Below are 17,629 nucleotides of genomic sequence, written 5' to 3'. Positions count from 1 at the left end.
CCTTTTGGGGGGCTAAAACTATTATGTATTCTGATCTCATGGAAAAGCAATGCGATCGTATGCTTAATTTAATCTAGAAGGCATATGCACCAAGGAGTAAAACAAAAGTTACCGGCAGCCCAATTTCTGGTGTTTCCTGACACTTGAGTAATGTACTTTGGAATGTTAATATTTCTATAACATAGTTTTATGCATTTATTCCCTTATGTAATTACAAAGGGCTTGCCAGTGTGTGTAGTTTCCATTTTATGACTAATGCAGTAATGCATGCTGCATAATTACTGACTGGTCTCCTGTCATCTATAATCTGAACAATGACACAGCAAGAAGTGCTTTATGAAGAAAAACTAATTAATGCAGTAGGTCAGGTCAGACAATTCCATGAAACAGAAGGGAATTCTAGGACCATTGTGAAGTGAAAGAGCAGCAATATTTATTGTTGACCACAGTTAGTGAGGTATCTGAAAACAAACTGCTGCTGCAAAATTCTTCTGTGTGATGTCGGGATATTGGTTTGTATGACTGAGAGGAAGAATGCCATCTATTGTTCATAAATTTTACAGCTTTTTTTTTTTTCTGCCAGTAGTGCCAACTCATATTGATCAATTATCAGAATATTGCAAGACACAGCTTCAGCTGAAACACGTTTGCATCCCACATGAAAACATGTATGTTTGGAGAGAGGACCTTTGAAAGTCTAGATTAATGGCTCCTGGGTTTTACTTGATTCAAGAGCTTTTCAATAGATAGGTTGGGTTTTGGGTTGGTTTTGTGTTTTGTTTTTTTTTTTTAAAGCCTGTGTAACCATGGTATTAATTTCAGGCCAAGTTTGCATGTGAGCCACAGTAAGTGCAAAATTTATAATAGGGTATTTCTTCAAGGAAAATAGTTAAAACTTGCTCTAACTCTATTGTGAGACATATGCTCCAGTAGGAGTACAGAAGGAATATTCTGCCATTACTGTTTAATTTGATCTCAAGTATTACATAGCTATGAAAAAGCCATACATGTGCATACTCCTTTAAAAAAAAATAAATCCACAGAAATATTGGAATGCAGATGTTAGTCACTTGCATTTTAAATGTAGTTTTAAGGAAATTAATATCCCAATTTGTTCAGTTTAAGTCTTCAAGCCTATATTTTTAGTTGTAAACTTCAGTGCACAACAACAAGCTGTATAAATAATATTAACAACTAATTAGTGCCTGCAGTTTTAAAATGTCTTGGACTTGTACATTCCAGGTGGAAAAAATTGGTGGCTGAATAGCCTGTTATGCAGAAGGCTGTAATAGTCTGTCTTTTAAAGGCAAGTTTTAATGGTAAGCAGAAGAAAAGGTAATACCTAAGGATAGGTTTTATATTACCTTACTAAATGATGTGGCAGTAAGATCATGCAGGGACTGATGAATTTTTGCAATCCAGGAACAGTGTAATTGTTCTGTTTCTTAGGAAAAATTGCTGCTGAATTATGCTTCAATTCAGACAAAAGGAAAAGCAAACTTAAGGTCTGTTGTTAATGTATGTGTCTTCAAAAATATTTTGCCTGTGCTGTCCTGTAAACAGACAAGCAAACAACTTAGACATTAACTATTATAATTTTGGAATTTTTGGCCTTTCTTCTATTGTATTTTCTGATAAATTTTCTCAAGTTACTGTAACATTAAGTGAGAAAAAACAGCTGTAGAAAGTATAGTGTAAAATACCAAACTAATATTAACAGGTTTCAGGTGTAGTGTATTAGACTGAATCACATTTTAAAAGTGGGAGGTGTTAGTAGCTGCCAAACTGCATTTTGGCACAGATAAAAAGGTGCCATAGACTATAACTGTTCAGAGTATTCCTCTGAGGTTTTTTCCCTACATGTGAATCTTGCTGCCTATACTGAGACTACTTCAGAGCTGGTTTTGTATAGTGATTTGCAACAGAATAACTCACTCTTGAAATCCCAAAGGAAATAGATTGCAGATACTTCCACTTTAATTCAAGGAAATTTATAAATTGTAACAAAGTATATTGAGGGAGGGAAAAGGTTTGTTTCTGAAAAAACAGCAGTAGGATGAGGAAAAAAATTGCAAGTGAGTAGAAATGCTTTCAGTTTCTATAAAAATTAAATGTCTAAATTGGTGTGTATGTTTTGTTATACTCTGTTCTTTTTGTCATTAAACTGCCTGGCAAATGAGCTTCAGTGGGCAGGCAGAGGTAGTTTGAAATTGCTTCAGAAGACGTAAGTATTGATAGTAAACTTGAATGTTAACAAAACTCTAATTGAAATAGACGTAGGTAGTGACACTGTAACAGGGAGAGAAAAATGAGAAATGTTTGGAAAAGGGCAGTAGAAGGTGGTTCTGTCCGCCAAGCTCATACTATCTGTTATGGCATGCTGTAATCCTGCAAACTATATTAATAGTACTAGTGTGTCAAAGTGTTTGCAGAATTGGAATAGAAGTAACTACTTCAGACAGTAATGCAGAACATAGTGGAAGTAACATTAGAGCCTCCTTTTTTTTTCTTTTTTTTTTTTTTTTTTTTTTTCAAAGTGTGGGCGCTTTTCTTAAATGACTTAGATGAACATTCTTCAGTTCCAGAAAGTTTAAAATGAAATATGGTTAATTTAAATTGTGTAATCTGAAGAAAATTTATTGGCATGAGGTATCAGAAGAGTCAAAATAATGTAATATGCCACGTTCAGCCTATTGTTTCATCTGTTTGGGGGATATTTGGTTCATATTTTGGTATATTTTACTAAAATAGAGCATGGAAATTACAGTGTTTGAAACAAGAAACTATAGGAGAATGTACACATTAAATATACTTAAGATATACAGATTCTGATTTGCACAAGCAAATATGACTTCATTAGATTGACTTTATATGCATTTATTTATAAAATACATGAAATCTAGAAGTATCTTCTAGCTAATACTTCTGAATAAATGTGAATTACTTGAAAATCTGTCCATTCAGAAACATAAGCTTTATTATTGTGAAATACTAAGCTTGAGTAATGTTCTTTTGTTTTAATTTCTAACTGCAGGTGGAAGGTATCAACTAGAGATAAAAATTCCAGAAACATATCCGTTTAATCCTCCTAAGGTACTGTAAACACTTTTTTTGATAAAATAATTCAGCAAACAAGTTGATTTTCAGTATTCTTATTTATTTGCTTGCGTATGTAGTCTCTTTGTAGTAGCCATCTTCCATTTTTTTAGTCTCCTCTAGACAAGCACTGGAGCTGTCGTCTTTAGGTAGAATTAATGCAGGATGCATAGCTGTATCCAATCAGAAATACACTCCGATTATTCCTTAAAGTCCAAACTGGCAAATTCTGGGGACAAGCTTGTGCCTTATTATTGACTCTCATGTCATTTCTTTTTGGCAAGATAAATACAGTTTTCAGATAGCCATACTCTCTACATCAAGTAAAACTGTCTTCCCCCCCTTCTCAGTATCACTGAAGAAATGCTGTAATAGACAATTATTCTTTTAACTTCTTGGGCTCCCTAAGTTATATTTAGTAGAGTCTTGGGTCTAACCTACCAAGTTTCTACTAATAATTAGTGAGGTGTACAGTTGTGTGACTTGAAGAACCAATAGAGAAATATAATGGTCTTGCCGCAACTCTGTTGAAGGAATTCATAAAACGTGCACATGGATGAGACGAGAAATGGCTGTGGTAAAGTCACTCATAAATTTTTCACAACTTACTGCCCGTTCAACTTTACTGTATCTTTCTAGCACTTTAAATTTGTGATTCCACTTCCCTCCAAAATGGATCAATTTCAATAGTGTTCTCCCCAGCCATGTACAGCTGGAACTGTATATTCCTGTGCCCTGATTTAGTCCCTTCTTCAGTGGCTTTTGATGAATCAGCAGACTCCTGAGTTGTCTGACTCAGCTTCTTGATTGGTTTTCTGTTTGTTTGAAAGATGTCTTTGAACTAAGAACGTGTCCTAGATCCTGATTATGTTCATCCTGGTATGTATTACTGGGGAAGAAGAGGAAGGGAGAGATGCCAGTAGCTCATAGCTCCTTGGCTCTTGTCCTTTGAATGACTTCCTTGAGGCTGGAGTGAAAGACACAGAAAGTCTTAATGAAATGTCTGTTGGTTTCAGTTCTTTCATCTGCATGTGTTCTGGCAGGAGCTAAAATGAGAGCTGAAACAGGTTGTAGACACTGAAAGATGGGTCTGTGGACTGTGGTTTAATTGCTGCGTTAGGGCTTGGTGGTTTCCATTTCCAAAGCTTATAGACAGCTGTTAGAAGCTCAGTGCACTGTAGCATAGTACTGCTTATTCTGGAGTCTGTAGTCTTGAACTGGAGGCCTTTTGCTTGTGTTTAGCCCTGCCTTTCATCTGAAAGATTTCTTTATCTTGTTCAGTATGTGCTTTGGCAGCCATTGTTAGTTGTCATTCGCTGTGAGAAATTACCTAGTATTTACGTGGCTTTTTACATTTTCAAAGTGATCTAGAGAGTAGAGCTAGTTAATAAGTGGCTCAGCTGACATGATCTCTTATTTTCTGTCCTGGAAAGCAGAACTGTTATGGTCTTGCCTATTTATACACCATGATTGCACTGATTTTATTATAGCCCTGTATGTACATTCTTTTGCTGTAGTGCCTGACAAATAATGTGTTCTCTGCACTGATGCACTGATGCACTGATTTGCTTGCAGATCAGGGGCAAAAGTTGAAAGATTGCTGTTATATGTAAAATGTTTGCCAGGAGTTTGGGATGAGGAGGTAGAGATGAGAAACAGAGGCAGGTCAAAGTCACTAGAAGGCAGTTAAAGTGCAACCTGAAATAAGGGGTTTGAAGAGAATGAAGGAGAAGTTTCTAAAGGCATGCATATATTCCTTTCAGAGGACAGCTTTGGGTTTTCAGACTTGTAAAAGAAAATGCTGCTTTTAACTTTCTCAGTGTCTTTTTAAAAAAACCAAAACCAAACTGATTTTATTTATGCTTTGTGAGCATGAATATGCTTTAGTGTAAAAACAGGGACTTGATCAATGCGTGAATGTTGGGACTAGATCCTTTCAACAGCAAAGAAAAATAATTGTAAACTCGTTAGGTTTTGGTTTGTTGAAAAGCTTTCTGCGTATGGGTAGTGAGACTGCATGGTTGTAGAAGTAGTATCCACCAAGGAAATTTTTATAATGCTTCTGTAGCTACTAACAATTTAGCTGAACAGTGAGATCCAATGCCTATGTTAAGAGTTCAGGGACTTGGTTCAGTTTATTAAAAGTGGACTTTCTAGCATTTACAATGTTGGAAGCTTTAAGTCTGTATTTGACCATCTGCTTATATCAAAACACTGGTACTACTGGAGGATATTTCTAAATGGCTGTGTGATGCAGGGATGTACGTGCATGCAGTGTATGGGAAAGCAGTTAGGGATGAGCTTGGTGTCCTCAAACAGGCAGTATTCTGTCCTTGAGTAAAGCAAGACACTGTCTAAAAAATGGCCTTGCAAACTTGAAGCCTCCTGAAATAAGTGGTGTCAAATATCTTAGTTCTGTATTTTAGCTTGATACTTCCTAAATTAGTATTTCTTTAAAATATTATTAGAAATGGTGCATTTTAAATGTTTATGCATTTAATAACCATTTTTGTTTTCAAAAATTGTCTTGTCTTCTAGGTGCGGTTTATCACCAAAATATGGCATCCTAATATTAGCTCAGTCACTGGGGCCATTTGTTTGGATATTCTGAAAGATCAATGGTAAGATTCTGTATGGATTTCAATGTGCAAAATCAAATATACCAATAGGAGGCAACAGCTCATGTTGCTTTTCACTTTGCATTTGTAATTTGAGATGTCCTTAAAGCTTACGATATTACAGTATAGTATTTTGAGTTGAAAAGGTGCAAATGAAATGATTGGGTGGTAATTTTGGGAAGTATTAAGAAGATGATATATGCATAGAGAGCTTTTAAAAAAATTTTTACACTGGGGTTAGAGTGAACAGTTTGTTGTTGATGTTTTGGGTGTTTTTGTAGGAGTTAATTTTTTTTTTTTTAGTTCTTTTCCATTTAATAAATGGTATTTATTGCCTCCTGAATTTTGTCCTTTCAGCCTCCTGACGTGTAAGCAGAAAAAACCCAAAGTGTTTATCTTTATTCTGATTCTTGACTTGTGCTTCCAAATAAAAAATGGTTCTGACAGAACTAAAACAATTTATGAAGTGAGTCTGGGAGTATAGAAGGTAACAGGTCAATAACAGGAAAGGGAGAAGAATAGACTGACCATACTGATTTTTGTCTCATAGTTATCACTGATAAAACTTGATTTGCACCTCTGCCATTTGCCTTTTTAGTTGCTGGCCAGTTCCTGACTTTTGATTACTTAATGTTACTGTAAAAGTTTTAATAGCCAAAAATCTGTGGAATAGACCTGTAAGTGTCAAACTATTAACAGCTGAACTCATTGTTGATTTGTTTTTCCAAGTGATAACTTTTCATGTGGTTTGAAGGTCATTTGCACCAATTGTATGGTAGACATGGTATCTAACATGAATGGAATTCATCTTTGTTATTTTCCTCCATGTTTGCCCCAAAAATAAGACTCTAATTCCCCAGCAAATAATATCTAATCCATACAAGCTTCAAATGCTTGTAAATTCAACAACTTCATCAAGACTGCTATTGGCCAAGCAGACATCAGTTGGGTTTGAAAGATAAACTCTAGAGCAGGAAGCTTGAATTGAGGTCTTGCAGGTGACACATCCAGTGTATTCATCTTTTACAGAGTGAGAAGATTATGCAAATCATGTGGCACAGGATAGTGTAAATGACTAAAATGAAATCATAATAATCATAAGTTATTGTCTTGTTCATTTCTGGAACTGCATATATTTTTTTCTTACAGTCTCAAAGCACTTGATATTCTTTCAGGCAGTGGAATCTTTCAACATACGTACTGTGGTACATGGTATAATTTTTCTATCAGTAAAGCTAGTGCACTTTCGTACCTGCACCTAGCTATTCATACCACCCTACAATTATATTGGATGTTAATGACTCTGTGCAAGTACAGTTTCCTGAGAGATCATACTCTAAAACAGATTAGTGAATGGGCATGAGGTTGGCTGGTTGGTTGTGTTGGGATTTTTTTTTTTTTTTTAATTTTTGTTTGTTTGGTTTTGGGTTGTTTGGGTTTTATGGCAAAACAAATTTTGGAGGGTGTTTTTAACGGGGATCACTTCACGATTTGAACTAGAGCACATAAGCCTAGCTGGGAAAGCAGGTTTCACTCGGGACAAGGATTAAGTAGTGAGGATATGGGAAGGCAAAACCTCTTTATTTCTAGCAGCATGGGTACTTAACATGGAAGTGCATCCCAGTGTCATTAACCCTCTCCTGGGAAGAATTTATCCAAAGTTTTTAAGCTCAGGGTTTGTTTTTTTTCTTCCATCTTTTGGTACTGTTTTATGCGCTGTCTAGTTGCTTTACTCATAGTATCAAGGTCTGTGGTTTTTAACAAGTGTCTTCAAGGATAATCTTTCTGTACTGAAGCCCCTAAACATCATGTTTCCCAAAAACAATACTTATCTAGCATTTTCCCCTAGAAGCTTTGAGGAAAGACAGTCCCTAGCAGAAGTCATGCTTATTTATCGCATTCTGAATTAAAACCAAAGTAATGTAACAGCTGTTTTTTTTAAACATTTTCTTGTTATCTTCGTATTTCTTTAATATATTCCCTAATTAGTATTTTCTGTGGAGAAGGATGGGTGATCTTGCTTTTGTAGCAATGGACTGGGATTCAGCAGACCGCATTTTGGTTTCCAGCCCTGGGACAGGTCTTCTGTTGTCTTTCAGCGTTGCCAAACATTGTGACTTGAAACAGTCTCACAAAATTCAGTCACATCCCAAAACTGCCGCTTTGAGTGAAGCAGTTAATAGATTTAAGATGAAAGTTTCTGGCCTTTTCAGTGGCTGATCAAGCTAGAAAATATAAAATACCAAAAGGCAACAAAGACCTAAAGAAATCATGACGTTCAACTTTGTTGTTGTTGTTGTTGTTGTTGTCGTCAAACCATTGAGATTTGGAAGGGAAGAACAGGAGAGGAGATTTGACTTCTGTTCGTGTAATCTTTGAAAGTTAGGTCTTGCACAGATAACTTAATCTGTGTCTTAGTTCTGCCTGACGAAAAAAACCCATTAATACCTTCCTTCACCAAGATGTATAGAAAATAGGAGTATTGGAACAAGAACTTGCCTTCTGTGTATTTAAACTGGCTGGCACATGGAGCATCAGTATTATGCCACTTACATACTGTTAAACTCTTCCTTTTGAAACACTGTCTTCATCTGGAAGCGCTAAGGAAAGAATTTCACAGAACTTGGTGGTGGTGGTGGACGGAGGCTTCCTATATACTATAATTCCTTTTCAAATAATTCTTAATGTAGTGATCCCTTCATTTTCTAGTGGTGGTCTTTGTAAGTTTTGTTTGTTTTTTAATCATAAAATGGTAAATTAAAATCACTTAAGCATTGTTGAAGTGCTTTTCAAAGCCTCTGGTCCTTTGGAGAAGAGGAAACTTGTGGCTACCGCCATCCTTTCGTGTTTGAAGGACTTCAGTATTGTGATAGATAACACTTTTTTCCGAGTAGCTTCCTAAAACTTCCTAAGCCATATGAATGGTTAATATTGTTTAAATGAGTTGTTTATTGTTCTTCAGTATATGCTGGTTTAGTTCTTTAAACTGGGAAATACCAGTGTCACCATGTTTAAGTTTTCTGCACATGTAGGTTGAACAATGTTTTGAATAAAGTGATAGCTTCATTAGAAAACAAACAAACAAAACCCAAGCAACACCTCCCCAACCTTGATAATTTAATGGATTTCACCAGGTATTCAAAGCTAAAAGGGACAAATGCAATTCTGAAATATTCTAATGGCTGTGTTCTAGAAAATATATTTAGTTTTGCAGTCTCTCTTGTCAAATCTTTTAGTAACAAGCTATGTTTCTGAAGTGTCACTTCATTGACTTGTAATGTTCTTAACTGAATAATGCTGCTCTTGTTGCTGTGTTTAAATGTAAGTCTTAAAAACACAGATATGCACTGGAATTTCAGTGAGGTCAGTGGGAGCTGAAGGACAGAATTTGGGCCTGTGGGACTTAGGATTTCTTAGAGTTAATAAATGATAAAATACTCATATATGGTGAATGCAAATACAAAGATTTTAATGTGTTTGTATATTTAAAAAAGAAGTGTCTTCCCTACTTACCCATCCCATGATAATGATTTTCTATTCTAATGAGCATAGTTGAGGTATTGTTCTGCATATTGGCAGGAGGTTTTATCAGTTTGCTAAGTAATGTCTTTAAATGATTTTATTTTTTTAATGAGTTTAATGAAATTCTTTCTCCACAGTATATGCTTGATACTGAAATGCTTGGCAGATGTGGATTTTCATCATGTTTATGCCAGTTTGTTTGCAAAACAGCTACTGTTTGCTGGTAGAATTAAAATAGGGATATGACTTTGTATCAGATCAGCATAAACAGTATTCCTTCTACAACTTTTGTTATGTGGTTTCACTTACTGTAGCCTATATTTATCTTCCAGGCTAGTATTCTGTCTCAAAATTTTATTCTTAAATATAAAATGAATCTAATACTGTTCACTTAAGCCTGAGAACTGAATTACTTGAAAGCTGTTTTGTATAAATCCCTCGAGCAGTGATTATTGAGCAAATGTGTTGTGGCTGTATGTTTGGCTACAAAAAACTCTTGGCTGTTGTGGTTTTGACCATCAAAATAAAAAAGAATATTAAGAATTTTTTTTCATAGTGGCTGTACTGGAGGATTCACACTTCGGTTTTAGTTGAGATGCAGAAATCATTATTATAAGAGAGAATACAATTTTAACAGATAACATAAGCAACAGCCAGCTTGTAGTCATCATCTTCTTGGGCATCTAAAACTGCTGGGTTTTGCGGAGCACTGAGCCTCTTTAAAGCTTTGAGGAAAAATGCAGAGAATATTAACATTGTTTGAGGGAACTCTTCAGCAAACAGGCTGTCTTTCCCCCCTCTGCACTATGTCAGAGCTGTTCTATTATTCTCTTTTATTTCTTTCCCTAATGGGTGCCCAGTCTTGTATTTCTCCTGTAAATAGTGACTATACAATGGGCTTCTACTCAAAGACCTTATTCATTTCCTCCCTCCTTCCAGATTCCATAAGCCCTTGGTACAAGTTCCCAGAGCTTTTCTCTTAGATTAACAAGCTTAGTTATTTCACAAATGGAATAAATATTGCAGATTATTTTTTAAAATATAAATAAATAAAAAAAAAATGTTCCCAGTAGACATGTTTGGTTGACAGAGTGGAGCAGCAATCTGCTGGCTACAGCTGTTCCTGTTGTTCTGCTGGGTTACCTCTTGGAGTAACTAGAGAGATTGTTTCTGGAGAGGAATATATAGAACACAAGTAAAGCTTCCTAAATGGAAAATTACTTAGCCTTTTAAAATGAAGAATTAAAACTGGCAGTGTTTTGTAATCCTCTTAGGACTCTTTCTGCTCATCGAAAGGTAAGAGATTTCTTACCTCAGGCATGCTGGGCACAGCTGGCTTGCCGTGCTGTTTTTATGTTAGCACTATATTCACCCAAACTAGGGGTTTTCTTTTTTTAATGGAAATGCCCTAAGATATTACCTAAAAAAAAAAAAAAAAAAGTGTAAGTGAATAAAATATATATCAGCTTTCTTTGTTCTGATTCACTCCAGGTTTCCCTTGATGTTTAAGAACTGTAATGCCAATAGAAAGCCTGTTTTCTGGTTAGGATGTCCAGAGTGGAGGCTTTTAGTCTGACATTCTCAGAGGGACAGCGCTTCCCTGTAGTCACCTTTCTGCAGCTCACTGGTAGATGTTACTGGCCTTTCCTCCGATTTTGTAGATGTCAAACTTGCATGCCCTGCATAGTAGTTAAGCAGCATTTTGGGATGGAGGCGGGAGTCAAGGGTTATTGTAAACTTCAGGAGAAAACAGGAGCCAGCAATGTCATGGGACAAAGGCAATGTAATGTCATGTGCAAGGTGATTAGGATGCTGGGATGTAGGAACTTTTACCTGCAAAACTCATGATATAAGCTGCCTGCTTTTTATTTATGATTGGTCAGACTTCCATCGGAGTAATGTACCCACTTTGAGTGTTGTATTCCAAGAAAGATGGGAACCATAGGAAAAATCCAGAGTAAAGCAGCAAGAATGATGGTCTAAGCAAATACGACCTACAATGAAAGATTGGAAAGCCATTTTAGCATGCAGAATATCAAGCATGGTGAAGCATTGAAATAGATTTTCCAAGAAACTTGTGAAGCTCCAGTTAAGAACAGATTAGACAGAAGTCTGTCAGGAATGATAAAAACCCTTGCCTTTGGCAAGGAGAGAAAAAACTTAAAACCCCAAGCAGGCAGCTAGCTTGAGTTTCCAAAGGGAATTGCTTGAACTCCATGAGATGTGCATAAATCCACACCTAGAAATAAACCTAAAATATAAGAAAAGTTGGAAATCTTTTTTTTTTCAGGATTCTATTCTGGAAAAATAAACCCTTGAGGAGCACCTGAAAATGCAGAAGACATGTATCTTTCCACTGGAAGTTCATTTTAAGAGAAATACAACTGTTTTTGTAACACATTCTTCTCTAGCTTGTGGGGGGTGTATGTTGAGTTTTTTCAATTTGTGCCCCTATCAGCATAGATTTTCCTCCACAATTGATGGTTAGAATTGTTTTTGCTCTTTGCTGGCAAGGAACAGGTCCTGCCTTACTAGTGTCTGTAAATGTAGTTCTGGGCAGTCATTTCCATTCACTTTATTCTCCCAAAAGAAGGTAACGGGAAGGAAGAAGACCTTTTTAAGGTACTTGGGGAAATGAGAATCTATTTTTAGCTGTCCCTCCAGTTTCTTCTGGGAATCTTAATTTATGTCTGAAAAATTAAGACTAAGCTACTTAGAAAATAACAAGACTTTTTTAACTTTCTTTGATCAGGAAAACTAATTGGTGTCTTAAAAGTAGAAAATATTACATGAGCATACAATAGTTACATGAAGTATGTCAGATTTTCTTTACCTTTAATCACAAACTTTAATTTTCTTTTTTTAATATAAACAGTAGCTGAAGTTGTAACAGGTTTTCTTTTATGATTTAAGGATACCTCTTCTTTAAACATTTGCGTCCAATGAAGACTTTGTCTTATTATGTGTGAGATGTGAAAGCCATTTTGAGATGTGAGGCTTGAAAATAAGTTGTAAACTACATTTTTAAACCTTTTTACATATGTGGCTTAACTAGTCTTGTCTATAAACATTATTATTTTAGAGTTTGAGTTCTCTGAGCATATTGCCATCTGTATATCCAAATGGATGAGGTATTTATTTTTATTACTAATTTTGAAATTGGAATGTCAGAACAGAAGTTCAAGTCCCAGTATGCTTTATATAAAAATGTACAAACGTAACAGATGAACAGGGACTGAAAGGCCCTAGCAGTCTTGAAAGCCGAAGACAGCTGGAGCCAGCACAGAACTTGTGTTCTAGACGTCCATGGCACTTTTGGTCCTTAGTAATGCCCCCTGCTCCCCAAGGTATATTTTCCACTTTTAGAAGGTACAGTGTAAATGGAAGTAAATTGCATGTAAAAGCGGCACAAGTGGCCGCGACCCCTTTCATGTCATTTTCTCTACTTTAAGTAATGGCAGGATTTTCAGATGTCTCTGAAGTAGAAGGATTTCTGTAAAGGAAAGTGCAGAACAGCTTTTATTTGGTGAAAGTAACTACACCATCAGTTACAGTTGATAGATATTTCATGTTTTTAAAGTCTGCCATTAAAACTACAGTAAATAGCATAATAAAATTACTTAAGTGGGAAAAAAGACTTTAGGTTTTATAGCGTGTGGTGGATGTGGTAGTTCCTGAAATTCACTGCATAAAAATAAAAATGGGTAAATTCATTGGAGCATAGTAAGGCCTGAAAGACTTGGCATTTAGGTGTCACAGAATGCTGGAATAGTAAACATGTTGAATTACATTTATTTAATATTAGCAGATACCACTGTGACTTACGTCGTCAATGCATACATTAAATAGATTAATTTCAAGACAGTATAAACCAGTAGAGATCACAAAGAACAGGAAATTATAAGAGTGAAATAGCATAAGTACATGTAAAGCAAAAATATTTCTATGTTCTTTCAGTGAGGTTTTTGTATGTGTGATTTAGGTGTGGAAAAATGATGCTTTTTTGTACTCTTCAGTTTACTATGTTAGCTAGGCTCTAATCATGCAACTGGGGATGTTTCAGTAACTAGGTGTTCTTTATCGTATTAAATATAATCTTACTAGTTAATCTCCAGCTTTGTTAAAGAAACATTCTTTGGCTTGGAAGAAGCATTTAGCTTGGAATCTGAAATACTTAAATTTAACTGGAAGAGAATCTGAAATTCTAAAGAAAAAAATGTTTAGTTAAGAAGGAATAGGTTTGGAAAAGGAGGCTTATATGTTGTGAAGGTTTTGTGATTTGACAGAATTCAGATCTAAAAGCATGAGGGTTTTTTGAAGATGTAAGTCTGCAAAGTTCAGCTTGAGGGACTTCAAGCTGATGTGGCAGTTGGAATGAGACAATATGTGCTAATTAAAATCTCTGTCGCTTGGGATGTTTCTCACTTGCGTTTTGATGTACAACACTGCACTATGAAAGCTCAGTGGTGATTATCAAGCTAAAAAAAAAGTAAGTTTCTAGGAAAAATCTTCTAGAATTAGAAACAATTAAGGAAGAATGCTGTATTTGGATGGTTAGTGACATAGCAGGAAAGCTGTAAATGTGAGCATCTAGGAATATAATATTCATGTGTCACTAATGTAGCTCTGACATTTTACCAGCACCTGTTCTCTGTTCATCAGTACACTCTGCTAGAGTACCTCAGTGCAGTGCCTCAGTGCTGGAAAATACATAAATTTCTGAAATCTGAGACTGGAAATAAACTTGCAGACTGTTTCCTTTTGATTCTGGACCATCAGGTCAAACTCTTCCCCATGCACTCTAACAGACACTCTGCATTTACTTCCAGTCTTCTGAAAAGAAGAAACTATTTTCTCTTGATTGAAAATTGAACAGTTTGTCAGTAAGAAATTGGATGCCTGTGTTTCACAACTTTCCTCTGGCATCTCATGTGCTATAACCATTTTGCTCAAATCCAAGATGTCACATTTTCCCTGCTTACCTTTCTACTAGTACTTAAGCAGAGTAAGCATTTTTGTGTGTTGGCTTGAACATCTGTGTGTGCCTTTGCCACAACAATTAAAAGTCTACTTAACTCTTCAAATCATCTGAAATACTGAACTGTCACAGATTCTGTGGGGTCCTTATTTGGTTTCCAGTGTGTGCCAGCTGAAATGGTAGATCAGAGATGGTATTCATGATCCAAATCTAATTAAACTGTATATTTTAGATGTTACAACTTTCCAGACTTACAGCATGTAACAGTTTCATACTTATACTTTTCTGAGTGTTTATTGCCTTCTATAAACATACCCGGTTTTCCTTACTAAATTATTGAAATCAGTATTCTAAATATACTTGAGAACAGGATAAATGATGAGTACTTAGAACCTTAGAAGTTCCAACTCTAGAATTATGCTACCTTCAACAGGGTTTTTCTACAGGGGCAAAAGAGTGACTTTAAAGCACCATCATGACTACAGAATGTTGTCCTGCTTCTGACAGTCATGTCGGGTTGAAATGAGAGGAAGCTGAGATAATATTTTCAATTGCACATTCTGTACTAGCCAAACCTTTTTATTATTATGGTAGTAATTTGCTATGTAAATTGTTAAATTTTATTGAAAAATGTCATATTAAAACTGATGCAATGCAAAAGATATCTAATGTATAAAATTCCTTATCTGTTACAAGTGTTTGAAATATAGGTCACTATTTCTGTATATGCTATTTCGCTATGAAGAGTGCCAGCAGAGGGAGCACACATGGGCTACCAGTTCAGTACCTAGACCTTATGCAAGGTGCTGTTACTGGTAGTAACTTCAAATTGATTGCCTTTTTTTTTTTTTTTTTTTTTTAGATGAAATTAATTCTGTTAAGTGGGCATGGTCAAATCTGTAGGTCAGTCAAGGACTGTATTTTCCAAAGGCTTAAGAAAGCATTGTTAATAAGAAAGTCCACATTTAAAACCCTATTTAAATATATATATTGAATGGTATTCTATACCTATAAGCTGCAGCAGTTTCAAATTATGATTCTTAGACTTAGAATCTGTATGTGTACTCTTATATCATCTGTTATACTAATGCAGTAGCAAAGATGAGTACAGGTGTGGGATTTGGTATAGTCATTTTCAAATTTTTAATTTTAGGGCAGCAGCAATGACTCTAAGAACAGTGTTGTTATCGCTGCAAGCGTTGTTGGCAGCTGCAGAACCAGATGATCCACAAGATGCAGTAGTGGCAAACCAGGTAAGATCCTCAGTTGACTGTAAATTTGTAACACTTTTGTAACCTTGCTAACTCAGATTAGGTCCTAAACCTTGGGGGAGATGAAGAATTTAAAGAATTTATTGGAAAATTGCCATACACTAAGTGAATTACTATGGTGTTTTGTGCTCTCTACTCTTTGGATTCCAGAGTAAGCAGCAGTTATTTTACAGTGTCAGGAGGTTTATTTTGGTAGTTTTGTTTCTTATGTAGCTTGTCACAAATGTCAGAAGGTAACAGCATAGTAAAATGAATTCCAGTATAACTTGCCTTTTAAAATCAAAGGCTTCTAGTATAAGAAAAACAATGTTGTATTGGTTTAAAATGTGTTTTAACTTGATGGTGTTCATTGGATTTGGCTTGGTGTGCAGCTCCTATTCCAGATTAATATGAATATTGTTGAGCATTGTATTTGTTTCATGTCAAAATTGTATGAATAGTGACTTTAGCTAAATTACTGTTGCATTTAATCCTGAGGACTAATTTATCTGAATGAAGCATCCTATGTATTTTACCTTTGCAAGTACTTGGGATAAATATTTTAATCACTGGTTGAATTGGTATCAGTAGAATTCTGTAATCGGCAGGGTTTTTACTTTTCAGACAGTAGTAGTAACTTATAAAAAGTAATAACAATAAAATGTCAATTGGATCTTATGCCATACCAGGACCGACACGGTTCTATTTAAAGTGTTGATGAAAGATAGGAACAGTCATTCCATAACTTAATAGTCTGACAATTTTCAGCAAAGTCCCAAGTATGTGCATGTTGTTTTCCTTTTTACTCTGGGAGAGAGAGAAGGAGAAAGAGAAGGCTTGTCTTCCCCACTGACTGGTAGTGAGGGTATATTTCACTAACAAAAGACGAAGCAAGTAGAAGGCTCTGCCAGCATCTATATCTACTGTAAGTCAGGACCCTCCGGGATAGGGTGGCAAAGTGTGCACTCCTTCCCTCTCAAAATCTCTGTAGGATGATAGATAAACTGCTTATCAAACCTGTCAGGATTTGGAGGGAAACATGGAGGTCAGAGGTAGCCCAGTGCACTAATGGGTGAGGGAGAGCTGTTTGCTACTAATATACTCAGGAGTAAGTACAGAAGGCTTTCTTGTGGGATTCTGCAATACTGTGAGGCTGCTCTGAACAAACATCCCCAAACAGTTCTGTCAGACTGAATTGCTCTATGCAGGGAGAATTGTTGTAAAGGCCAGCAAGGCCACCAGGCATGTCCCTGCACTGTTTTTTCTTGCCATATGCATGCCCTTGCTGTCACACTCTGTCTTTATTAAACAAAACCACTTTTTCCTTTTTTACAAAGAATAAAAATAGTGTTTCCCTTTCTGGCCCCAGCGGTAGATTTTCATGTGGGAATTGTAACAGTCTTGTAGAAGCATTTGAGCTGGAAAGAGTTTTTTCTCAGGCAAAACCTTCATGAGACTTCCTAGATTCTGCAGAGCAATTTTCCAGGCTGCCTCTCAGGTGCTTGTGGGGATGTGTCCAGTGGGACTGTGGCATGGCTGATACAGGGAGGATTCAGTTTCTCCTGTTCCTTGCAAATACCTGCATGAAAACTATACTGGGGTTTGGCCTTTAGTTACAAGCATGTGTATGTAAGTAGAAAGTGATTATAACATCTTTGAGAGATGTGGCAGTAAACACCCAGTTTCTTCCTGTGTTTTATTTGGTGGCGGTGTCTTTCTTAGTTTGTTTGGTGGTGGTGGTTTTTGTTGGTTTGGTGTTTTGGTGTGGGGTTTTTTCCAAAACAGAAATTCACCAGGAATTAGTTACCCTCCACATTTCATTTTTCATTATGTTACTTTACTAAACTATGTCTTAGACCACTAAGCTGTCCAGGTAAATGGCAGTGTCCTACAAACTCTTGAGCTGAATCCCAGGGAGAACACAGGGAGAAATCCTGTTTGAATAATGGTAGTATTTTGAGACACCAGCTGTCTGGTGTCAAAACTACTTCAACTAGTTGCTGTTTTTTTAAGTACAGCAACATTAACTGCCTCAGATTCCTGTTATAGAGACATCAGTAAAAGGTGCCTTAGGCTTTTCTCAATTCAGTGAAAAGCTAGATTATTTACGGATACCTAAGTAAAGGAATTTTATTTATAGAACACTGAAAGCTAGTTCTGAATAA

General features: G+C 36.0%; 1 protein-coding gene across 1 annotated transcript in view; it reads left to right on the top strand.

Moving 5' to 3' along the window:
* UBE2K (ubiquitin conjugating enzyme E2 K) overlaps positions 1-17,629 on the top strand; it is a 47,261-nt gene that overhangs the window by 22,668 nt on the left and 6,964 nt on the right. Inside the window, exons 3-5 of the mRNA XM_049793971.1 lie at positions 3,035-3,093; positions 5,635-5,717; positions 15,368-15,467. Coding sequence (XP_049649928.1) covers positions 3,035-3,093; positions 5,635-5,717; positions 15,368-15,467 — 242 coding nt within the window. The remainder of the gene's footprint in view (positions 1-3,034; positions 3,094-5,634; positions 5,718-15,367; positions 15,468-17,629) is intronic.

Source organism: Accipiter gentilis, chromosome 3, assembly GCF_929443795.1.
Source record: "Accipiter gentilis chromosome 3, bAccGen1.1, whole genome shotgun sequence".
Lineage (NCBI taxonomy): Eukaryota > Metazoa > Chordata > Aves > Accipitriformes > Accipitridae > Astur > Astur gentilis.
This window is presented reverse-complemented; position numbering and strand designations above follow the sequence as displayed.